The sequence below is a fragment of the Littorina saxatilis genome, linkage group LG2 (genome assembly GCF_037325665.1).
Source record: "Littorina saxatilis isolate snail1 linkage group LG2, US_GU_Lsax_2.0, whole genome shotgun sequence".
Taxonomy (NCBI): Eukaryota; Metazoa; Mollusca; class Gastropoda; order Littorinimorpha; family Littorinidae; genus Littorina; species Littorina saxatilis.
The window spans coordinates 88,395,728-88,421,551 of record NC_090246.1 but is presented as its reverse complement, the minus strand read 5'-3'; the positions used below and the strand labels follow the sequence as shown (position 1 = coordinate 88,421,551).

Genomic DNA, 25,824 nt, shown 5'->3' with positions numbered 1-25,824 from the left:
GTCATGATCAGATTCAGGCATACAGACTGACAGACATCATTCTTATATCTATTTTCATACTCTGGGGAAACTGAAACTGAAACTGAACTTTGAGATAATCGGAAATAGGCGCGTGTAAACAGTCAGGCTTTTCAGATCTTGTCAGGTTTTGAAAAAGCACAAGAACATAACTCGACTCGGTCATATATTAAAAAACAAACCCAGCTTGGGTCCTTTCTCTGCACAGTGAGAATTTGTAGATGTATTACATTCTGGGGGGGGGGGGGGGGGGGGGAGGGGGTCGTTCTTGGGAGGGGTCGTTCTTGGGAGGGGTCGTTCTTGGGAGGGGTCGTTATAGGAGCTTGTACTGCATTACAGACGGACACCGGTCAACATGGTGTGCCGACTCAGAGACGGTTACCATGTCCCATCCCTGTGTCACCACTCTGGCACGTAAAAGACCTCGGTCATTCTGCCATAAGCGCAAATACCTGGGTAGCGCGACTGTGTTGCTGCTAGCTTTCCGCAATACATTATTGAAATGAAAATGAACATGAAATGACATCCTCTACCTCTAATGTCCCCAGCAACTTGCCACGTGTGCTCGGAGTGGCAGTGTGAGCATGAAGTGGAATGGATCATGGAGTGTCCCCCCGAGTCCCCGTACTGTGCCAACGGCTACGTCAACCATGCGGATGGCTCCCACGAGTTGACCAGAAAGTAAGGCAGTGTGTGGCAGGCCAAGACAAAAAATGTTTTCGATTTCCCGACCGGTCTTATCATCGAAAACAAACAGTGGCCTGATCATGCATTGTAGCTGAAGAGAAGGTTCGACACTTTATGTGAAAATGCCTCGTTTTATCTCACATAGTGATATGCCCTTTTAAACGTACATAGTGGAATCCCTAACGTCTGTGTATAATCTTTGCATTGAACAAAATATGTGACCCTCCACCACGAAATGAGTCGCATGTCACCTCGCGCGGTTCTGCGCTAGGCTTAATAAAAATCCGGGGAGTGTCTGGTAACAGTGTGAGGGTCACCTTAGTCACAGGCTTATAACTCAAACAGTTTTCGCTCTTTTCTAAAACGGTTTTCACCACTGGATAGAGCATAAAAAACTCTTTAGAAAAATGTAAAAATATGAAAATCATGCAAAGGTGACATGCGACTCATTTCGTGGTGGAGGGTCACATATTTTTCCTGATGCATTTAAAACGGCAAAGGTCGTTCCACTTCCTAAAAATAAAGATGTGTCTGACCCTAATAACTTCAGGCCAATTTCATTGCTTCCTATTTTATCAAAGCCTTTAGAGAAGCACATCCAGAAGAATCTTCTGAACTACATGGAAAGGTGCAAATTATTTCACAACTTTCAATCTGGGTTTCGTCCGAAACATTCCTGTAGTACAGCTCTTTCATCACTATGTGATAACTGGCTATCGGCAATTAATCGTTCGGACATATCAGGGGCTGTATTTCTTGATTTTAAGAAAGCTTTTGATCTTGTAGATCACACATTACTTTTACATAAACTCGCATTGTACGTGAACAATCCCGCAACGTGTTCATTCTTTAAATCATATCTTGTCAACAGAACACAGTATGTTTCTATAAACGGTAAAACATCTCCCAAAGGATGTTTAAAGAGTGGAGTCCCCCAGGGGTCAGTTTTAGGGCCTATTTTGTTTTGTGTATTCATTAATGACCTCCCTTTTCATATATCTAATTCCAAAGTTAAAACGGAATTTTTTGCAGATGATTCGACGCTTCACACAAGCTGTAGGACTGTTCAAGAAATTGAAATTTCCTTACAGTCTAGTCTGAATGAAGTCAACAGTTGGTGTAACCAGAATGTTATGATAGTGCACCCAGGAAAGACAAAAAGCATGATTATTACAGCAAGACAAAAACACCAGTCACGAACTCTTAAGTTAAATCTTTCTCTGGAATCACAACCTGTTCAGCAGGAAACGGAACTTCGTGTTTTGGGTGTGATAGTCGATCAAGAATTAAAATGGCAATCTCATGTGCATTATATTTGTCAAAAAGTATCCAAGAATTTGTTTCTGCTATAAAAGTTAAAGCAATATGTCGATATCGCAACACTAATACTATTTTATCATGCCCACATCTTATCCCATATTAATTGCGCATCAACTCTTTGGGATGGCGTCTCTGATATTCACAAGAAAAAGTTAAACTCTCTACATCGTCGGGCAGCTAAAATCATGTTAAATGGTCCACACTTATCAGCTGATTTGAAGTTAAAGAATCTAAACTACCTGCCGCTAGTTAAACAGTTACAGTTTAATAAGACTGTAATGATGTATTAAGTATATCTTGGCGAAGTGCCCATCTATATTCAGGACCTATTTTACAGAGTCACCGAAAGGTACGGGTCTATCAATTTTCTACCACCAATACCCAGGATTGATTTGTTCAAAAATAGCCAAGCCTTCTCTGGCGCTATGGTGTGGAACTCCATTCCGTCTGTAATAAGATCATTAACCTCACTGAAGAGTTTTAAACAAGCTCTGCATAATCATTTTATGTCTACCTAGATGGCTATAGCCTACTAGTCTTAACATGTGCAAGTAGCTGTCAACAATTGGCAAAGCTGTATGAATTACACAAATATGTTCTTTATTATATGTACTGGCTTCGTCTTTCCTGATCGAAAGGGGGTGTATTGTTGATATTTGTAGATAATAGACTCTGCATTTTAATGGTCAAATGGCGTTTTCGGTATAAACATGTAGACAAGGACCTTTAAACGTATTTTGTTTTGGGATTTTCAAGGATTTTTCTCTCTCTCAGGTGTGCATTTCAAAGCGAGTGTGACGATCTGATGCTAGGAGCGACGGTCAACTCAACACAGTGCCAGAACTGGCAGCCTGAATCCATCTACCTTGACGACTTTGACTGCTTCTACTGCTGCACTACTGACCACTGCAACCGCCACTCCAAGCCGGACCCCAGCACCTGGTACACTGGACACTAGCTGGACGGACAAACACTGACCGTTCAAGTGTTATTCATGGTACAGTGGAACCCCCCTTTTAAGACCTCTAAAAATCTGAGAAACTCTTAAAAAGGAGGGAGTCTTAAAATGGAGGCAATTTGACAGAGATTGTGAACGGCCGGTCTGGAAAATAAGGTCTTTAAAAGGAGGGAGTCGTAAATTGGGGGGTGGGGGGGGGGGGGGTGTTCTAAAAACGGGGGATCCACTGTATTGTCGGTCAAATACACAATTAAGGAGGAATCATCATCCAGTATTCGTTAAAATAGCAAGTCTTCTCCTATGAGTATTTGTAATCATTGATTAAGAGACATTTTCCACGGTTTCCTTTCTGTTTACATTTAGTCAAGTTTTGACTAAATGTTTCAACGTAGAGGGGGGAATCGAGACGAGGGTCGTGGTGTATGTGTGTGTATGTGTGTAGAGCGATTCAGAGAAAACTACTGGACCGATCTTCATGAAACTTGACATGAGAGATCCTGAGTATGGTATCTCCAGATGTTTTTTTCATTTTGTTGATAAATGTCTTTGATGACGTCATATCCGGATTTTCTTGAAAGTTGAGGCGGCACTGTCACGCTCTCATTTTTGAAATTTTGGTCAAGTTCTCTTCGACAAAGCCCGGATTTTGGTATTGCATTTCAGCTTGGAGGCTTAAAAATTAATTAATGAGTTTGCTCATTAAAGTTGTCATTAAAATCGATTTTTCGCAAACAGATTTAAAATTGATTGCATCGTATTCTTCATCACATTCTGAATCTAAAAATATGTACATATGTTATGTTTACTCTTAAAATGTGATCACAATGAAAGAAAATAGATTAATTAGTCTTACGATTAAAATTTAAGAAATCGATCCAAAAAGGATTTCATCTTATTCTTTATCATTTCCTGATTCCAAAAACATATAGATATGATAGGTTGTATTCAAAACAAGCTCAGAAAGTTAACAAGAATACAGAAAAGCGCGCTTTCCTGCTTAGCTCAATAAGCTACCGCGCTAATCTGGCGTGTCAATATCACTACGTTTTGCACGTCGGAGGTGAGCGATTTCCCTCACGCGGGGATTGACGAAGCTGTTCTGTCTTGGTGAAAAAATACAGTGCGTTCAGTTTCATCCCGTGAGTTCGACAGCTTGACAAAATGTAGTAATTTCGCCTTACCGTCGACTTGTTGCTATTCGAATTGTGTGTAACGCAAAGTATTACCTCCCCCTCTTTACATAAGACTACACACATCAGGCCGCAATGAGCCCATACATCATTGTAATTTCATACGGATATCCCTTCTTCTGTATACTTTGATTTTCGCGTTTCACGCAATTACTTTCTGTTTTTGAGATAACTTCCGATAAATATGATCCATGGTAACAAATTTCTTGATTCTATTATTGTTATGAACTTTGTTTGTATTCCTGTTGTTAATGTATCTTAGTCTGTCTCTCATAATTTGTGCTGTCTGTATTACACAGCTTTGTATTGCAAAACTCGACAAGAAAAGGTTTGGCTGACTTTTTTTTTAGTGTGTGTGTGTGTGTGTGTGTGTGTGTGTCGTGCGTGTCGTGCGAGCGTGTGTGTGTGTGTGTCACGGTGTGTGTGTGTGTGTGTGTGTGTGCCGGTGTGTGTGTGTGTGTGTGTGTGTGCGTGTCGTGCGCGTGTGTGTGTGTGTGTGCGCGCGCCGCGCGCGCATGTGTTTATTTTACACTGAACCACTCTAAAACATTGGATTTCTTGTCTAAAACAACTAAGCCAATCATTACTATTACAGCAATTAAAATAAGGGACACTATCCAGCCAGGTACAGGTGACCCAGAACGGGTTGTCTCCCATGAAATTCACGCGCTTAAATTAATGGGGAGTGTTACTGACTAACCAAGTGGGGGGGGGGGGGGGGGGGGGGGGGGGGGGGGGGAGTGGGGGGAACAAATTTATTTTTTTATTTTTAAAAGTCTTTGTTTTTTGGCAGAATAACTTAAACATGTGGTTTAAAAAAAAAAAATCCCGACCTACCGACCCTATTTTTTATATTTAGTCAAGTTTTGACTAAATATTTTAACGTAGAGTGGGGAATCGAGACGAGGGTCGTGGTGTATGTGTGTGTGTGTGTGTGTGTGTGTCTGTCTGTCTGTCTGTGTGTGTGTGTAGAGCGATTCAGACTAAACTACTGGACCGATCTTTATGAAATTTGACATGAGAGTTCCTGGGTATGAAATCCCCATACGTTTTTTTCATTTTTTAAATAAATGTCTTTGATGACGTCATATCCGGCTTTTCGTGAAAGTTGAGGCGGCACTGTCACGTTCTCATTTTTCAACCAAATTGGTTGAAATTTTGGTCAAGTAATCTTCGACGAAGCCCGGACATCGGTATTGCATTTCAGCTTGGTGGCTTAAAAATTAATTAATGACTTTGGTCTTTAAAAATCTGAAAATTGTAAAAAAGCACATTGTTTTATAAAACGATCCAAATTTACGTTTATCTTATTCTCCATCATTTGCTGATTCCAAAAACATATAAATATGTTATATTCGGATTAAAAACAAGCTCTGAAAATTAAATATATAAAAATTATTATCAAAATTAAATTGTCCAAATCAATTTAAAAACACTTTCATCTTATTCCTTGTCGGTTCCTGATTCCAAAAACATATAGATATGATATGTTTGGATTAAAAACACGCTCAGAAAGTTAAAACGAAGAGAGGTACAGAAAAGCGTGCTATCCTTCTCAGCGCAAGTACTACCCCGCTCTTCTTGTCAATTTCACTGCCTTTGCCGTGCGCGGTGGACTGACGATGCTACGAGTGTACGGTCTTGCTGCGTTGCGTTGCGTTGAGTTTCATTCTGTGAGTTCGACAGCTACTTGACTAAATATTGTATTTTCGCCTTACGCGACTTGTTTTGCCTATGTTACCGTAAACAGACTTTTTTTTGTGGCCATACATGTATGACCGTTTTTACCCCATATGTAGGCAGCCATTCGCCGCTATTTCGAGGGAAACGGTGACCGTGAATACCAAGTTCGCACAAATATGTCTCATGCATAAATATCGACTTGAAAGTACACAGTTTTCGCAAGCAATTACTTTCTGTCCACACACACACACACTTTCAATTACAGTAAATCAACACGGCGAAGTCTATTAACCACTTCTTAATAATTGACGAGTGCTCCACGCGCACATATAAGCCAAATCTTCAAAGGCCGTAATCAACACCGACACCCCACGTGAGGCTTTTGACACTTCTTTCAATTAGCATTTATACGGCGAGAATACACGGTAAATACCGTAAATTACCTTGTATACGCCCACCCACCCCTATGCACCAATTTTGCCCTAATGTTGGGGGTGGGCGTTTACTAGGTACTATAACCCTTTGTAAGAGCTGTTCCTTTGCTAGAATAACGATATTTTGGTCACTTGGCATGAAAGTGTTGAAAGGATGCGTTATTGCACACACATTTCCTCTCCCTCACTCTCTCTCTCACACACACACACGCACACACACACGCACGCACACACACACACGGACGCACACACTGGAAAAGATTGATCCAGGTCTGCAGTTGTGCTTATTCAAGTCATCAAACTCGAGGGACAATCTCTTGAAACAAATATCGTGATCAAAAACCGGTCTTTTCAACTCTTTTGAAAATGTCAACTCTCATTTATTAGTCAGCTGCACTGCAGTGAGAGTACAAATTAAGGGTATGACTTTACACCAGCATCTCGGCATTGTACACTCGGATGAATACTATATGTACCGCATGCGGAAGTTTACAAACACTAAAAGCTAATTTTCCAACAATAATTTGTGTGACATCATTAATCAAGAAGTGGGGGGTGGGCGTTTACTAGGTAGTATGCCCTATGCACAGCTTTCGGCCCAAAGTAGGGGGTGGGCGTATACTAGGTAGTTTACGGTACTAACTTCATGTGAGTATACCGTCGGCAATCAATTGGTTTTGACTTGTAATGTTTTCAATAACAGTTCATAAACACAGCAAATTCTATTATCAATTTCTTGACGATTGACGACAACGGCGTATACTAGGTAGTATGCCCTATGCACACCTTTTGGACCAAAGTAGGGGGTGGGCGTATACAAGGTAGTTTACGGTACTAACTTCATGTGAATATACCGTCGGCAATCAATTGGTTTTGACTTGTAATGTTTTCAATAACAGTTCATAAACACAGCAACTTCTATTATCAATTTCTTGACGATTGACGACAACGGATCTTCACATGATTTAATTAACACTGAGCTTCAACGTCAAGTTTGTTGACGATGTTTACAAAAAGCATTCACACAGCACTTTACTTATTTTTCCGTCTACTGTTTTGGTTTATTCCAAGGCGAGAAGTTCAGTATGTTCTGACCTCCACCGCGAAATGGATCTTCAGCTTAGTTATGCGTTGTGCTTTCGTCTGAGGCTTTACTTTAGACACAAACATGTTCGACTTCGTGTGTGTGTGTGTGTATGTGTGTGTGTGTGTATGTTTGTGTGTGTGTGTGTGTGTGGGGGGGAGGATGTGTGTGTGTGTGTGTGTGTGTGTGTGTGTGTGTGTGTGTGTGTGTGCGTGCGTGCGAGTGCGTGCGCGTGCGTGCGTGCACGCTTTTTACTTTAAGAAAAGTGTCAACGTCGACGGACACAGATAGGCCACAGTTTAAGACAACTTCAGAATTCATCGCCTTGAACTTCAACAGTTTCGCCAGAATACTACTGAAACTGTAGATGATTTTGTCACACGGTGCAAAACCAAAGTGCTCAAGTGCAAGTTTTCTTCTGATGCAGCAAGAAATGAAAGACTGATCGAACAGATTATCGCTGCCATCAAGTACCCGGAAGTGAAGAGAAAACTCCTGCGGAAAGATGACACACTGACGCTGAAACAGGCACATGATCTATGTCGCTCACATGAAGCAAGTGTCACCCAGATGGAGAAAATGAGCAGCCTGCTGAGCAAACCATTCACAGTTGATGCAGTCAACTCAAGAATCATGAACACCAAAGCATGTGGTAACTGTGGCATTAAGCACACACCAAGAAAATGCCCAGCATTCAACACGAAATGTGGTGCATGTGGCAAGATGAACCACTGGAACAAGTATTGTCGCAGTAGCAGGACGAACAGTCACGGCAGCCAAAACTCACCTCAACGAGGAAGAGGAAACCAACAAGGAGGCTTATGGCAGAGAAGACGGAGCACACCTCATCGCCATCGCCGTCACAACTTCGTCAACGCCGAAGACGAAAACGACACAGACTACGACGAGGGTAGCATCACCTTCGAACCAATCAACTTCTCTACAGTCGGCAGCAGCGACGAGCGCACAGAAGTTTACACCAATCTGTCTATCAAGCCCAGCAAGACCAAACATGCAAAACTCAAGGTGGAAGTCGACACAGGGGCGCAAGGCAACATCATGCCACTGAGAATAGTTCGACGCATATATCCACAACAGCTGGATGAAGATGATTACCCGAAACCAGGATCTACACAACAAAGAAGAACCAGACTGATTGCTTACAACGGCAGCGTCGTCAATCAGTTCGGATTTGTTATTCTACCCTGCAAGTACGAAGAATCAAAGTGGCACCCTGAAGAGTTCTACATCACAGATGCTGATGGACCAGCCATCCTAGGCATACCAGGAAGTACAAGACTTCAACTAGTCACACTTCACTGTCCGATTCAGACGACACCAGTGAAAGATGACCCAACTCCAATACAGTATGCGAAAGAACTCAAGCGTCTCTACCCTGACAGATTTGAAGGCATTGGAGAGTTCCACGAAGATCTTCACATCACGCTGAAAGAAAATGCACAACCAGTCATTCAACCTCCACGCAAGTACCCCATCCAACTACTACCAGAAATCAAAGCGGAGCTCGAAAAGATGCAGAAGAGTGGAGTGATCGTACCTGTTGAGGAACCTACCCTTTAGCAAAAAGTCCAGTGGTGGTATACGAATATGCCTCGATCCCAAAGACCTCAACAAAAGCATCAAAAGAACGCATCACAAGACGCCAACACTTGAAGAGATCACAAATCGATTCAGCGGAGCCAAACTTTTCAGTAAGTTGGATGCCCGACATGGCGACTGGTCAGTCAAGCTCGACGAAGAATCCAGTCGTCTCACTACGTTCAACAGCCCTTGCGGAACATTTTGTTTTGTTCGACTTCCTTTTGGCTTGAGCGTAAGCCAGGACATATTCCAAAACCACATGGACCAGATCCTCAGCAAGTGTCCGGGAACCCTTGGCATCACAGATGACGTCGTTGTCTATGGCAAAGACGAGGACGAGCACGATCGCAACCTCCGTCAACTGATGGAAGTGGCAAAAAAGATGGGTCTAGTCTTCAACGACGACAAGTGCTACATCAAGCGCAAACAGGTCAAGTTATTCGGCATGATCTATGACGCTGACGGTGTACACCCGGATCCTGAGAAGACAACAGAGATCAAGAACCTACCATCACCAAAGAACCTCACCGAGCTACAGCAGTTTCTCGGCATGGTGCAATACATGTCTTCCTTCATCCCAAGGCTGGCAGATCACACGGCAGCTTTGAGAGCACTCACCAAGAAAGATGTGCAGTGGGACTGGAACAGTTCTCACCAGAAAGCCTTTCAGAAGGTCAAGGACATGATCTGTGAAGATACAGCGCTGACGTATTTTGACATCACCAAACCAGCTGCCATCCAAGTCGATGCATCACAGCAAGGATGAGGAGCAACCCTGATCCAGGACGACAAGCCGATTGCATTCGCCAGCAAAGCGCTCACAGAGACTGAGAAACAGTATGCGAACATCGAGCGTGAGCTACTTGCAGTCGTGTTCGGATGTGAACGTTTCAACACCTACGTGTTCGGGAAGCACTTCACTGTGCAATCAGACCACAAACCCTTGGAGCAGATTCAGAAGAAGAGCCTAGCGAGCACACCTCCCAGACTCCAAAGAATGATGCTTCGCCTGCAGAAGTACGACATGAACATTGTCTACCGCCCAGGCAAAGAAGTGGTCCTAGCAGACATGCTATCCAGACTCCATCCTACCACAGGACCTGAGATCGACATTGAGAAGTCAGTCTTCGCCGTTCAGTTTTCAGCAGATAGACTACAGCAGCTGAAAGATGAGACGTGCAGAGATCCGCACATGACGGCACTCAAAAACACCATCATCAAAGGATGGCCAGAGAAACCAAAAGACCTACCCAAGAACCTCAGACAGTACTGGTCGCTCAAGGAAGAACTCACTGTTGAGGATGACATCGTTCTCAAAGGAGACAGAGTCATGATTCCAGAGTCCATGAAGCAGTACATTCTACAGACAATTCATTCTGGTCACCAGGGAATAGAGAAATGTCGTATGAGAGCCAAAACGTGCGTATACTGGCATGATCTAAGTCACGACATTGAAACATTCGTAAAAACCTGCGAAACATCAGAAAAGTCAACCCCATGAAGAACTGTTGCAGCATGAGATTCCAGAACGACCTTGGCACACAGTCGGCACTGACATCATGACGATGGATGGTAGCGACTACATTGTCGTTTGCGACTACTATTCAAAAATGCCGTTCGTACGACGCACAGCAACAGCAGGCCAAACAACAAGCACAGGCATCATCTCCGCCCCGGGGTGTTGCAGGTAGCTCTGTTTCCTCCTTGGGGATGAAGCTACCAGGGGAAGGGATTGTGTTGGAGGTGCGGGTAGAGGGGTAGCCCTCCCGGTGCTCCCCCTTGGACCTCCCTAGTCTAGGACCCTGGGTCTTCGCGAGGTGGCCATTGTGGCGTAATCCCTCCGGACTAGCATAACGTTTCCCTATCCCAAGACCGACCGTGCGTGGTCTATGACCACATCCTCTACGAGGTGACCCTATCAACTAGGCAGCGCAAGCCCCTAGGCGAAACACGGCGGATCTAGAGGAGAGAACCTCGATAAAAAAATTGAGCTGCCATGAAGACGGAGCATGTTGGCTGAGGACAGCGGGCAGACCTTCTGTGCCGACACCCATCTACAGGAGAAAACCAGGCATGCACGCATCAAACCCAACATGGCCATACAAAAACGGATCTCCGCCCTCAGTCAACTCTTCGGGGAACAGGGAGTTCCAGAAAAACTTGTCAGCGACAACGGGAAACCATACATCAGCACTGAATTTCAAAGATTCAGAAAAGAATGGGGATTCCAGCATACTACAAGCTCACCAAGATACCCAAGATCAAACGGACTAGCAGAGAGAACCGTGCAGACAGTCAAGAACATTATGACCAAAGCAAAAGAGTCTCACTCTGACATCAACATAGCACTTCTTGCTTTCAGGTCTACTCCCATCGACCACAAACTCCCATCCCCAGCTGAACTCCTATACTCCCGCAAACTCAAAACAAACCTTCCCTCTGTTATTCCCAACACCCTGTCCAAGAAGAAAGAAGTCAGAAAGCAGCTAGAAAAGCGTCAACAGCAGCAGAGGATGTACCATGCCAGAACAGCAACATGCAGTCTCCCACCACTGTCAAAAGGTCAACTTGTCATGATGCAGAAAGAAGAAGGAGGAAAATGGACACCAGCAACAGTCATACAACCCAGCAACGAACCAAGATCATACGTTGTCCAATCACCCAATGGAGCAACCTATCGCAGAAACAGAAGACACCTGATGAACCTGCAGAAGCCAACAGAACGACATGTCAGATTTTATGACAAACCTGAGATCATCGAGACCAGAACACCCCCTCCAATCTCCACAACATCTGAGCAGAATGATGATCACATCCAACCAGCAGCAAAACCTCCATACATTACTCAGCCAGTAGTTGAAGCACCAACACCAAGTCCACATCAGAGGCCCCAGAGAAGCATCAAGAAACCAGAAAGACTCATTGAAAGCATTCGATGATTTGACATTTGACGACATGACAAACATGTTTTGATTGTTTTGATTTATTTCATATGTTCTGTGTATTCAGTATTACAGAGACAAGTTTTGCAGAGACAAGCAATACAGAGACAAGAATTACGAACAATGACAACAGAAGTCTCAGTGAACAGTTTTCTTTATTTTAGAGCAACGGATTTTTTGTATTATTGCAGTTAGTGTTATGATCGCTAAAGTTATCTTTGTAATTGGTGTGATCGACAAAAAGAAGATCTTTGTAATTGTCTATGTTTAAGATGCAATTTTATTTCATTATTAGAAAGTGATAAATAATTCTTTGGAATTTATTATGTTCATTTTAGTGTTAAAGTGAGGTTTACCAGTTTTCAAGTTATTGGTTAAAGCGAAGTTGGAGTTATGTTATTTTCATTTATCTAAAGAAGAGGGATGTAATGATATCCATGGTACCTGTGAATCACCAGGAACCCAGTACCTCTTAGCTATAGCGGATACTGTTATATTGTGCTTACTGAGAGTATCTTCCCTTCCCTTATGGCTGTACTTCCTGCAAGATGGATACCTCAATACAATGTTGAAACTGAACTACTTCTCCTGAGTCTGCAGTGAGCGTGAGTGAATGACACACATAAAACAACATGAACAGTAAACAATAACATCACAACTAGATTATAAAAGTTCAAAGGACTAGCAGAAAGGTTGACTGGTGCTTTAAACTGCTTGTCTCCTTCTCTCCCAAACACATTTCTTCAGTTACTAAACAAATGCCCCCATGCCCCCGCCCCCCAATCCTTCACCATCCCCGCCTCGCCTTTTACCTCCACTCAACACTCTCATGCCATCAAAACCTATCGAACAGAACTTTAATTCCATCGATAAAGCAACACCCGCTCCCAAACGTTCATTCGCAGAGAAAAATCGATTTCAGCCCGCAACAATACCAAAGCCGCCATAAGGATTTCGCACGGATTTTACCCCAGTACTCCTTTATGGCTCACTCTCAGACCCCCCGGGATTGATTACAACAGAGGCGGATATGGGGGGAGGGAAAATATTTTGAAAAGAAAAGCCAATGGAGCTACATGTTGACAGTGGGGATTTGGACAGGTATTCAGACATGAAAAACACAATACAGTAGCTTAAACGTTTTGGGGAATATGTGAAAACAACCCAGGTACAAAAAAATACCCCCAAAAATACCACATTATCGATGTACTATAGTCCTTTTTTTTTTACTTGGGAAGTCTGATCACCAAGATTTCCGTGAATATACAGGTAAAACATGTGAATTAAGGCTGCCCTTTGTTTGGAGTAAATACTGAAGTGTCAGTTTCGGTAAAAGTAGTATAGTTGGTGATCACGTAAACGTGTGTATGCCGGTCAGATTTTCGGATAACAGAGCACGATAATTAACAGTAACGTCCTTGAGGCTTCTCGAGTACGTGTAATTAACTGAGATGATTGTGATTCTCTGGGAATTCAAGGAGGGCAATTGAACCAGAGATTCCTACGCGTGGTACAGAAGTAAGGCACCATTCCGTTGTTAATACAGTACAATTTGGCGGTGAACTCTTGTTCCGTTCAATGGTACTTCGAAGCGAGTCCCACAGATGAGTTGTCTTTTACAAAGTAAGGTCAATAACTATGCTGTCTGTTTCAAAGTCACTGAACTTCTCACATCCAGGTGCACGGGGCGCCTGGGGCTTTCATGTTACACTTCAGACATTAATCTATTTGAAAACATACCAAGTTTCATTAACTTTTTTGCAAGAAATCATACAGATTAAAACTGTGCTCTGAGCGGTTCTGCATGCTTAAAGGAAAGACCCAAAAGCGAAATGTATCTTTTAAATGCACAATGTATTTTAAATGACTTGGAAAATGTTTCTTTATCTTTAAAGTGAGTACAAAATTTGAAATATATTTTTGTAGTGAGTTCTGAAATGTGTGCGGTTTCTTTAAAGCAGTACAACATTTTTTCTAGATCTTTTAGAAACTGTTCTCAAATTATAGTAGATCTTTTGTTTGAATTGAGTTCAAAAAGTGTATTTAATTTCTAAAAGGATTGCCAACTTTTTACAGAAACTTCGAAAACAGTTCCGAAAGGCACTTTGTCCATGTAGGATATTCGAAAGTTTTACTGCACCTATGAAAGAGGATTTCATATTGTTCTTTATTATGATAAAAACAATGAATAACACTGCATTCTGTCTTAAAGGGCACGTCAAAAGTGTCATTGCAAAACAGATCACATTACATTTTGCAGTATAATATTCCACTTCGTTTTTGTTCTCGGATTATTTTTCTTTCTCCTCAAATCAGAATAAAATCAAGGTCTCCATTACTTCTGTTCAAACTGTGTTAATCATGAAAGAACATAGAAGAAACATAAATATATATTTACGGAAGGCGGATTCGTGCGTCCTTGAAGGAATGCAAGCAATGACATCAGAGAAGGACAGACGGTAACATAAACATACACAATAAAACATCAGGTTTCCCTCCCCCTTATGTCCGTGTGGCAAGAATCAGACAGCAGAGCACATCCTGCAGGCTTGTCCAGGGAACGTCCCACTAGTCCGAGGGTTCATTTGTCCAAGGGTTCACTGGTCCGAGGGTTCACTAGTCCGAGAGTTCACTAGTCCGAGGGTTTACTATAGACGCTTGATTTTCCAGTTATTATACAGCCCCTTAAAAGGCGGTATATAGGTTTCACTGTGTCTGTGTGTCTGCGTGTGTGTGTGTGTGTGTGTGTGTGTGTCCGCAAATAGATATCCGATGTTTGAGAACCGATTTCAATGAAATTATGTGTGAGGCTGTAGTACAACCCAGGCTCGATCCTCTCCATAATTCAGGTCGGTGGGATAACTAATTGACCCTCACGGGCGACGGGCGCTGTGGCGTGGTGGTAAGACGTCGGCCTCCTAATCGGAAGGTCGAGGGTTCGAATCCCGGCCGCGGCCGCCTGGTGGGTTAAGTGTGGAGATTTTTCCGATCTCCCAGGTCAACTTATGTGCAGACCTGCTAGTGGCTTATCCCCCTTCGTGTGTACACGCAAGCACAAGACCAAGTGCGCACGTAAAAGATCCTGTAATCCATGTCAGAGTTCGGTGGGTTATAGAAACACGAAAATACCCAGCATGCTTCCTCCGAAAGCGGCGTATGGCTGCCTAAATGGCGGGGTAAAAAACGGTCATACACGTAAAATTCCACTCGTGCAAAAACACGAGTGTACGTGGGAGTTTCAGCCCACGAACGAAGAAGAAGAAGAAGAAGAAGACCCTCACGGGCAAAACTGAAAGGAAACCCGAGGTGCTATATAATATGACTAAAAACTGTAGGCAGTTCGATCACGTATTTGTCCAGTCGGGGCGGTATCCTGATAAATTTAATATCCTTTCTGCAGTCAAAATATGAATAACTAAGTTTCTTGGGGGAAATAGTCTGAGATTTCTTCAGTCAAAATATAAAACACCACATTATCTTTTTGAATGAAAACAACTCAGTGTTTTTATGAGAATATTCTTCTTTTTTTTTCATTTTTTTTTTTCAAACAATTTTATTCACATAAATAACAACAATTAACAATATCTCATACAATGAATTAAATACAACTTATCGAGAACAGCAAGCTAACTTTTTTAACGTTTTGTTCTTTGAACACTCACACAAAAATGCTTCTTATCCGTAACTGCCTATTAAAAATACTTTCCAACGGTAAAAACGAATTTGTTTTTTTATATAATACTAACGCACATCTTTCCGATTAAGATAATGTGGTTCAATTTATACATAGTTGCCTTTCTCACCATTACAAAATGCATACCAAATAAAACATCACTAACATTCAAAATAATCTTAATTTCTAAAGTACGAAAAATAAATTCTTCAATAAACTTCCAGAATTTGTATACAACCGGGCATTCAAAAAAGAAGTGTTCAATGAAATCAGTTACATCACAGCAGTAATTACATTTATTAGTTTCCGTTACTTTCATTTTACACAGGAGAATGTTGGTCGGATAAATGTTGTGCATAATTTTCCAGTGTAAAACTCTTAATCTAGTCTCTTAATCTAGTCTCTAGGCAACTATCCAGGATCGTTCATCAATTTTACATTAAACTTTCTCTTCCAAAATCCTCCGGAACATGGTACATCTGTTTTCATATTAATAATCTCTTTCCTGTATTCGCTGGCACTTAACACATTTTTTCCGTTAAACAGTGGTAAGGTAATACAAACATCATCAGTCATATTTACAGCATTTTTCCTCATAAATAATGACACAGCAGCTTTTACAACATTATATTCAAGAATTCGGTTTGGCGAATATCCAATCAAATCACATATATCTTGATATGATAATATATCTCCCGAACGTACAATGTCAGTTAATACCAATACACCTCGTTGTATCCAACTCTCAAAAAATAAAACTTTGCCACTATACGTTATGCATGCATTATTCCATAATAAAATCGGCCCGATTGTCCCACGATCGTAGCCAATATTTTAATACTGCTTTCCAAAAATGTGATTTCACTAGGTCTAACCCTTTAAATCTTGCACTGTTTACATTCGATAAGAAACATTCAAAATGTTTTCCAAAACGCAAATACATCATCTTTGGAGTGAAACTCCAATTATCATTTTCATTTGATGTAGTAAGTTGTGAAACCCATTGTAATAAAAAAGAGATTTGCATTTGCCTAATATCGATCATTTTTAAACCACCTTTTTCAATTTCAAAACATACAACGCTTCTTTTCACCTTTTCAAAGGCCTTCCGATTACAATCTCTTTTTCGCCACAAAAATCTAAACAATAAGGTATTGACTTCATTCAAAACACAGTCAGGTAATACAAACGCTTGCATAATATACACAAATTGTGAAATTAAAAACGTTTTCACAATACATATTTTCCCTACAATGCTCAAATTTCGCTTCTCCCATGCACAAATCAATCGCTTAATATTCCTTATTCTTCCAGTCCAGTTATCTTCTACCAAAGAAGCACTCTTATCATTACAAAAATATACACCCAAAATCTTCAACTTCTTCTTCCAAACAAAATTATAAAATGTTTCATCACAATGTTTTCTACTACCCAACCACATCGCCTCAGACTTTCTCTTATGTATCCTTAAGCCTGAAAAGCTAGAAAAGTCATTCATTATTTCAAGTGCATAATACATATCAATCTCATCCTTTAAAAAAAAGGGTGATATCGTCTGCATACAGAGCAATTTTAATAACGGTTGCAATATCAGCATTATTCCATAACGAAATTCCTTTAATACGTCTACACTGTCTTATTTTTGATGCCAACAATTCAATGGCTAGTACAAAGGCCAAACATGAAAACGGGCACCCTTGACGAATCCCGGCTTTCACATCAAAAAAATCAGACAACCATCCACAATACTGCACTGAGCTAACCGTGTCGTTCATTAACACAGTCACCCATTGAACAAATTCTGGCCCAAACCCGAATTTTTGAAATGAGAATATTCTTCGATTTGGTTCCCACAGCTGTGAAAAACACACGCACGCACGCACACGCACATCCACGCACACATACACACACACAATAAAAAAAAAATCAAATTGAATATCCTTTGTTCAAGCGTCTATAGTGAACCCTCGGACAAGTGAACCCTCGGACTGGTGAGGGCGGGGATATAGCTCAGTTGGTAGCGCGCTGGATTTGTATTCAGTTGGCCGCTGTCAGCGTGAGTTCGATCCCAGGTTCGGCGGAAATTTATTTCAGAGTCAACTTTGTGTGCAGACTCTCTTCGGTGTCCGAACTCCCCCCCCGTGTACACTACATTGGGTGTGTACGTTAAAGATCCCACGATTGCTTTGGCACAGTTAATAATTGTCTACCAATACCCGTGTGACTTGGAATAATAGGCCGTGAAAGGTAAATATGCGCCGAAATGGCTGCAATTACTGGCCGTATAAAATTTCATCTCACACGGCATCACTGCTGAGCGCCTAGAACTGTACCCACGGAATATGCGCGATATAAGACTCATTGATTGATTGATTGATTGATTGAACCCTCGGACTAGTGGACCCTCGGACTAGTGAACACTCGGACTAGTGAACCCCTCTCCTTGTCCATACCACAGTGCTCTGAGGGACACCATCTGTCCAGAGGAGACAGCGCGACAAAAGAAGCTATACGGTCCCAGAGAGGACTTGGAGAGGACAGCACGTTTCGCCCTGTGCAGTCCGTACTGACGATCTGACAGCGAACGACAAGAAGAAGAAGAAGAAGAAGAAGAAGAAGAAGAAGAAACATCAGGAACTGAGTGTAGCCTCATAAATAAAGTATCACTTACAGGAAGGCATGTCTTGTAGCACAAATGTAAAGAGCGAGCTATAAGGAACAAAAGTATGCGACATAAAACCCCTTTATCAACAAAGTGGAGAGAGACCCTATCTTCACAAGTAAACCACCGATGTTAACAAATGCGAACTATTTCGGAGTACTCAGTCAAAACTTGACTCAATGCGAAATGACAGACAGATAGACAGACAGCCACACACACACACACACACACACGGACGAATACGAGCATACACACACACACTCACACACACACGCGCGCATACACACACACAGACACACACACACACGTACACGCACACACACATACACAAACACACACACACACACACACACACACACACACACACACACGAAAATCCTCCATTATCACACACACACACGTATTATCATATTATCTCCACACACCCACACACAGGCTAACACCTCCCCCCCTCCCCCTCCCCCGACACACATACGGAAATCCTCCATTACGCTCGTACCATTCAAAGAAAGCTTTGTTGAAAGCTAATTGATCTGTGCATGCAAATTTGTCAAACACTCCTATTTTTGTTTCGCAAACTAGCTCACTAATGAGGGTAAATAGTTGTCGTTGTAGTGCGCACGCACGCACGCACACGCACGCACACACCCACATACACACACAGACACACGCACGCACGCATGCACATACACACAAACCCACACAAACACACACACACACACACACACACACACATACCTAAAGTGTGGATGGTTACCTAAGAGGCGGCACTGGGTGTAGTGCCTTTCTAGTGCACTTGCACTACAACAGCACTGGGTGCAGTACTCGCTCCGGCATCGAAGAATTTTGCACTAAAAAATGCACAAAATTTGACCTATTTCGTCGCCTATAGAGGACGGAAAGAATGTCATTTTGAACATTGTTATGACATTCTTTCCGTCAAAAAAGTCAATTTAACGGTGTTAAATGAAGCGACCATCCACACAATTAGGTTGTCATCCAGAGTTTAGGTTGCCATCCACGTGTGGATGGTTGCCTTATGGTGATTTAGGCAACCAAACCTGTGGAAACGGGGGTACACACACACACACACACACACACACACACACACACACACACACACACACACACACACACACACGCACACACACACACACACTTTGAAATGGCATGTATGTGTAGGACAATGCAAATACTAATTTGACGTGTAAACAGCTTTACTTTCAGCAATTCGCAGAGTGACATAAGCTCCATATATCGTTATTGAGATGCAGAAATCTGAGGGAAGAAGTTTGTGTTCTATCGTGGGTTTAGTATGAGCCTTTTCTTGCCTGGTCACTACTTGTTTAATACGTTTCACGTCTGCCACTGCTGGGAAGAGGTCTGCCCTCTTGACACGATTACTCGATGATATACAGAGGGTCACCATGGGAGGGGGGGGGGGGGGGTCTGTGCACGTGCACGTTGAGGCCAAAAGTGCCATGCACGGTGATCCACGGTGCACGTTACGAAAAAGCTCCATGCACGGTGCACGCCGGACCTCTGTGCACGGTGCGCGCTACGAGAATTTCCCCATTCCCATGCACGTTACGTCCAAAAAGCCCATTCCCGGTGCACGTGGTAAAGCATCGCCCCCCTCTATACATAGTATGAGTTATTTCTAACATGGTGACATCTAGCAAATGACAACAGACATGGCGAGAAAACAGAAATCAACGTTAATATAATGACAGTTAGCAAATGACAACAGCCATGTCCAGAAAATAGAATCAACGTAATATGGTGACTGTTAGCAAATCACAACAGACATGGCGAGAAAATAGAATAAACCTTAATATGGTGACAGTTAGCAAATGACAACAGCCATGTCGAGAAAATTGAAATCAACGTGAGCTGGCAAAGCTTTAACTTCGGGAGGTAGGGGGGGGGGGGGGGGGGGGGTCGAAGAAGATACGTCTTGTCGCGTGTCACTGACGGTGCAAACACTGTCGTCGTCTGTAACATCTATTTTCAAGAAGAAGGACGCCCAGGGCTAGCAGTATTTCAGCGACGACAACGTAACACGGTCCTTGCAGCGTTGCTATGGTGATGGCCTGTGGTGCTGATTGGTTGTCAAGGCAACGACTGGTCCGGGTCTTCCACCTTTCGCGAAGGTGAGACAGTACTCCCGAGGCTTCCAGTCGCAACAACCTGGAGAGCAAAGAAACGGTATGTCAAAGGGCAGCTATAAGAACATTACTGATGAAGAATGAGCTCTTTCGTCTTTTAATCAGCTGGGTTCTTCAGTTGGAGTGTTGGGGTGTTGGAGTGTCGGGGTGTTGGGGTGTCGGGGTGTTGGGGTGTTGGAGTGTCGGGGTGTTGGGGTGTTGGAGTGTTGGGGTGTTGGGGGTGTCGGGGTGTTGGAGTGTCGGGGTGTTGGAGTGTCGGGGTGTTGGGGTGTTGGAGTGTCGGGGTGTTGGGGTGTTGGAGTGTCGGGGTGTTGGAGTGTCGGGGTGTTGGGGTGTTGGAGTGTCGGGGTGTTGGGGTGTTGGAGTGTCGGGGGTGTCGGCGTGTTGGGGTGTTGGAGTGTCGGGGTGTTGGGGTGTCGGGGTGTTGGGGTGTTGGGGTGTTGGAGTGTCGGGGTGTTGGAGTGTTGGAGTGTCGGGGTGTTGGGGTGTCAGAGTGTCGGGGTGTCGGGGTGTTGGGGTGTTGGAGTGTTGGAGTGTTGGGGTGTTGGAGTGTTGGGGTGTTGGGGTGTTGGAGTGTTGGCGTGTTGGAGAGTTGGGGTGTTGGAGTGTTGGGGTGTTGGAGAGTTGGTGTGTCGGGGGTGTTGGGGTGATGGGGTGTTGGGGTGTTGGAGTGTCGGGGTGTTGGGGGTGTTGGAGTGTTGGAGTGTTGGGGGTGTTGGAGTGTCGGGGTGTTGGAGTGTTGGGGTGTTGGAGTGTCGGGGTGTCGGAGGTGTTGGGGTGTCGGAGTGTTGGGGGTGTTGGAGTGTTGGGGTGTCGGAGTGTTGGGGTGTTGGAGTGTTGGGGGTGTCGGAGTGTTGGGGTGTTGGGGGTGTCGGAGTGTTGGGGGTGTTGGAGTGTCGGGGTGTTGGGGTGTTGGAGTGTCGGGATGTTGGAGTGTTGGGGTGTCGGAGTGTCGGGTGTTGGAGTGTCCGAGTGTTGGAGTGTCGGGGTGTTGGAGTGTCGGAGTGTCCGGGTGTTGGAGTGTCAGAGTGTCGGAGTGTCAGAGTGTCCGGGTGTTGGAGTGTCGGGGTGTTGGAGTGTCGGGGTGTTTGAGTGATGGGGTGTTTGAGTGTTGGAGTGTCGGGGTGTTTGAGTGTTGGAGTGTTGGGGTGGTCCTGTATGAAACGCTTCAGTCGACCCTAATGTTGAACAGCTCATAGCGAAGTACTTATCACAGATAAACCCATCCGATTTTACCACCCCCTTTCCACTCCACGCACTTATTCACACACACACACACACACACACACACACACAGACGCACACACACACACATACACACAAACAGACAGACACACACCCACACACACACCTCACACACACACTTACACACACACCAACACATACACACACACACACACACACATACACCCACACACACACGCTCACACCAATAACAATTAAGAGTATATATAATTTTGTCATCATTTTCACGAGTTTTCATTCACAAACATCTGGGAAATAAATGTCATGTTCCCCATGCAATAACTCGAGGTGGTGAATGGGTTTGAGCTTTTTCAGGTGAAACGTGGATTGTCAAAGTAAAAGCCAATCAGGCTGATTGTTTGATGTGTGGAACCATCGCGGCTTTGGATTTGTGTTTCCGAGGACAACGATTGTAAGCATTCACTCTCAAAGACCCAATCAATGTTGATAATTACCGCGGCGACTCATGGTCAATTTGCAACTTATCTCTGTAATCGCAAAATCCACAACAAAAAGTCATAAACACTTAAAAGAAAAGAAATATGCTCAACACTTACTGAACTCACAGGTATGAACGCAGCTCTGTACATTTTCAGACTGGAAGAAAAGCGTCAACAAGCCACGTTTGGTTTAAACTGTTTTATACAACTCCTGCAATGCAACCGAGGGGTGAATTAAATCTAGTTGATTATTTTTAGACAAGTGAGAAATTAGAACGAACTACTTTGATTACACCAAAAATCACACGTGGATTATTCGAAGTAAGAATAAAGAGGGCTAAAAAATAATCAACACTAGAATTTATTTTTAGAACATTTGAAACCCAGACGATTGGACCCTGTTGCGGAAGAATACGTACAGCGTTGACTCAAAACTGTAACAACAATGGCTGACGTGTATGAAGTACACGCATACCTCGCCAGGTTTGTTTCTGTGACTATAGTCGACAGACGATGCCATTTGCTTTGTGTGTGTTTTTGTTGTTGCTTACTGTACGTGTAAAATCCAGTTCTTTAACAGGCAACAAACCTTGCAAATTTCCAGAAGCTGCAATCTGAAGCGACCTATCTCTGATTCTAGCAGACGATCTCTCCAATGTTTAACACAAAATCAGCAAACTCTCCTGTCACATAGAACGTCCATTATATAGTGCAATGTTGAAATGAAGTTACCGGTCTGAAACATTTAGTCGTTTCTTCTGAGACAATCCTTGTTCTCTTATCATCTACAGATTTACCGCAGCCTTCACCACGCAAATTCACAACAGAAGTCAGACTTTCGAACATATATATACAATCTACGTAGGCAAGCACGATACGTCATGACGTCATATGATTCCTAGCATATTGACGTAATGCTAAACATCCGGTTATCCCGAGTTTTCTCCGTAATACATGTCCGTGGGTTTTTCAATGTTCGGTTATTTCCGTGGCTTCATGCGGAAAGGGAACCGTCGTCTGCTATCAACGACATGGACCATTCTGGTCCTTGTTGCTGACAAAAACATGATTTTAACACAGAATGTAATGTCAGAATAGCTATATACACGCTATTGTGTTTTAATCGTAGCAATGGGGTCCGATATTTAGACCAGACAAGTATAATGCCGACGAGTCGGAGACGAAGAATAAAGTAAAAGAATAGGGACTATTTGAATGACGCGCATTTGACACTCTGAGTGATTAGGCTGAAATGAAATTGCCTACAAAATGTCGTCTGCATGACTGCATGTTCGACCCGTGTTGTTCGTTGTATAAATAGCTTAAACAATGACAACTCGTTGATTACTGGAAAATAAACCACTCGTGGGTATTTGCAGCCGCTTGGTAATTCACTCGTGTGCTCCGCACACTCGTGAATTACCAAGCGGCTGCAAATACCCACTCGTGGTTTATTTTCCAGTAATCAACTCGTGGTCATTGTTTAAGCTCTATTTATTCAACGTTTGTGCATTATTTACAAAAAGACGCATATTGAGTAAACAACAACAAGCATAATGCTTATAGTGGTGTAAGCTACGTTTGACGTCACATACAAGTTTGACGTGTTATCTCGTGCTACTGTGACGATGCTTTGTGGCCCGGAGTTGGATTCTAAAAATTCGTCTCCCTGTGGGTTATTGTGCATTTTGTTGCACAACCAAAATGATGACAAAAACGATGTTTGGTGGCTTGTTGTCAGACCAGCATTTTGTTGTTGGTCCTCGGGGAGCATATCACCTTTTGTCTCATATTTATCAACCGCGGCCTTCGGCCTTGGTCGATAAAGATGAAACAAAAGACGACATGGTCCCCTTGGACCAACAAAAAAGCTGGTCTGTCAACAAGCCATCAAACATCTTATAATATCCTTACACGATATCTATTCTCCTAGTGAGAGCAGATTCTTTGGGAGTGTAGACGTTGTAGGTTTTAGCAGAAGCTGACGTATCATCATGGATGACGAGCGATGACATTTCACAGAGATCTGCCGTCCACCTCTGAAGCGTGATTTGATCAATGTAAAACGCGTAGTGACCGGCAAGTACATTTCCTAAGTGAACTTCCGGGTCAATGCTGAGAACATCCGGGTCATCTTCAGCAAAGGTCATCATCTTGCTATAAAACATTCTTTTGGTCGGGTCATTCGAAGTCTGAAATGTGAGAAGAAAGAAGAACGTTTTCGTCAGGTTAACTACGGTCTGTCTTGATCTTTGTCCTTGTTCCTTAACTTACAGACCTCAATACCAATCAAAGGCATATTATACACACACACACACACACACACACACACACACACACACACACACACACACACACACACACACACACACACACACACAAACACGCATACACACAGAGAGAGAGAGAGAGAGAGAGAGAGAGAGAGAGAGAGAGAGAGAGAGAGAGAGAGAGAGAGAGAGAGAGAGAGAGAGAGAGAGAGAGAGAGAGAGGGGGGGGGGGAGTGTGTTTTCAGGCACAATTAACAAGTTGTTCCATCTTACTAAATGGACAAAACTCAAAACAGAAAAGAATCAAAATAAAGTCGATTACCCTGAAATCTAAAATCATGCTTGAACCTCCAAGAGTACCCCAGCGAAATTCATCTTGCGTCACCATTTCTGCTAAAGACGTAAATGGTGGCGGCGACGGCGAGTCCACCAGCAGTGACGTCAACGTGCACGTATAGCATGAGGTCAGCACTAGACCCAGAATGTACCAAGATGCAGCAAAAACTCTGGAGGCATGATGACTCCCAGTTGTATGCGTTGCTGGAGCAAAAAATTAAATCATAATCAGCACGAAGAATACGGTTAAGAAATTAATCATGTTCTCGGTGAACCAAATTTTGCCTCTGTTAATTTGAAAATGGCAACAACAACAAAAGTTAACAAGTCGCGTAAGGCGAAATTACAACATTTAGTCAATCTGTCGAACCCACAGAATAAAACTGAACGCACTGTCACCAAGACAAAAAACAGCTTTGTCATTCTCTGCGGCAAGGAAGTCGCCCACTTTTCCCGTGCAACACGAAGTGAAACTGACATGCAAGAATAGCAAAATAACATATTGCGCTAAGCAGAAAAGCGCGCTTTTCTGTATTCTTTTTAACTTTCTGAGCTTGTTTTAAATACAACATATTATATCTATATGTTTGTGGAATCAGGAAATAATAAAGAATAAGATGAGATCATTATTTTTTGAATCGATTTCTTAACTTATTATCGTAGAACTAATTCTCCTATTTTCGTTAATTGTGATTACATTTTAAGAGTAAACATGACATATGTATACTTTTTTTAGATTCAAAATTTGATGAAGAATACGATGCAATCAATGTTACATTTGTTTGTGAAAAAACGATTTTAATGACAACTTTAATGAGTAATCTCATTAATTAATTTTTAAGCCTCAAAACTGAAATGCAAGTCCGGGCTTCGTCGAAGATTACTTGACCAAAATTTAAACCAATTTGGTTAAAAAATTAAAGCGTGACAGTGCCGCCTCAACTTTCACAAAAAACACGGATATGACGTCATTAAAAACATTTATCAAATACATGAAAAATATGGCTAGAGATATTATACTCAGGAACTCTCATGTAAAGTTTTATGAAGATCGGTCCAGTAGTTTCTCTGAATCGCTCTATATATACACACACACACACACACACACACAC

General features: G+C 42.8%; 2 protein-coding genes and 1 long non-coding RNA gene across 3 annotated transcripts in view; 1 reads left to right on the top strand and 2 right to left on the bottom strand.

The window, feature by feature from the left end:
* Positions 1-3,147, top strand: part of LOC138960441 (salivary glue protein Sgs-3-like) — a 12,947-nt gene extending 9,800 nt beyond the window's left edge. The window contains exons 7-8 of the mRNA XM_070332353.1: positions 567-699; positions 2,800-3,147. Coding sequence (XP_070188454.1) covers positions 567-699; positions 2,800-2,983 — 317 coding nt within the window. The 3' untranslated portion in view covers positions 2,984-3,147. The remainder of the gene's footprint in view (positions 1-566; positions 700-2,799) is intronic.
* The window catches only part of LOC138960075 (uncharacterized), a 261,944-nt gene that overhangs the window by 165,342 nt on the left and 70,778 nt on the right, over positions 1-25,824 (bottom strand). The window lies entirely within an intron of this gene.
* Positions 19,464-25,824, bottom strand: part of LOC138960064 (probable glutamate receptor) — a 16,634-nt gene continuing 10,273 nt past the window's right edge. Inside the window, exons 9-11 of the mRNA XM_070331788.1 lie at positions 24,699-24,916; positions 24,021-24,298; positions 19,464-20,443 (exon numbers count right to left, since the gene is read on the bottom strand). Coding sequence (XP_070187889.1) covers positions 20,221-20,443; positions 24,021-24,298; positions 24,699-24,916 — 719 coding nt within the window. The 3' untranslated portion in view covers positions 19,464-20,220. The remainder of the gene's footprint in view (positions 20,444-24,020; positions 24,299-24,698; positions 24,917-25,824) is intronic.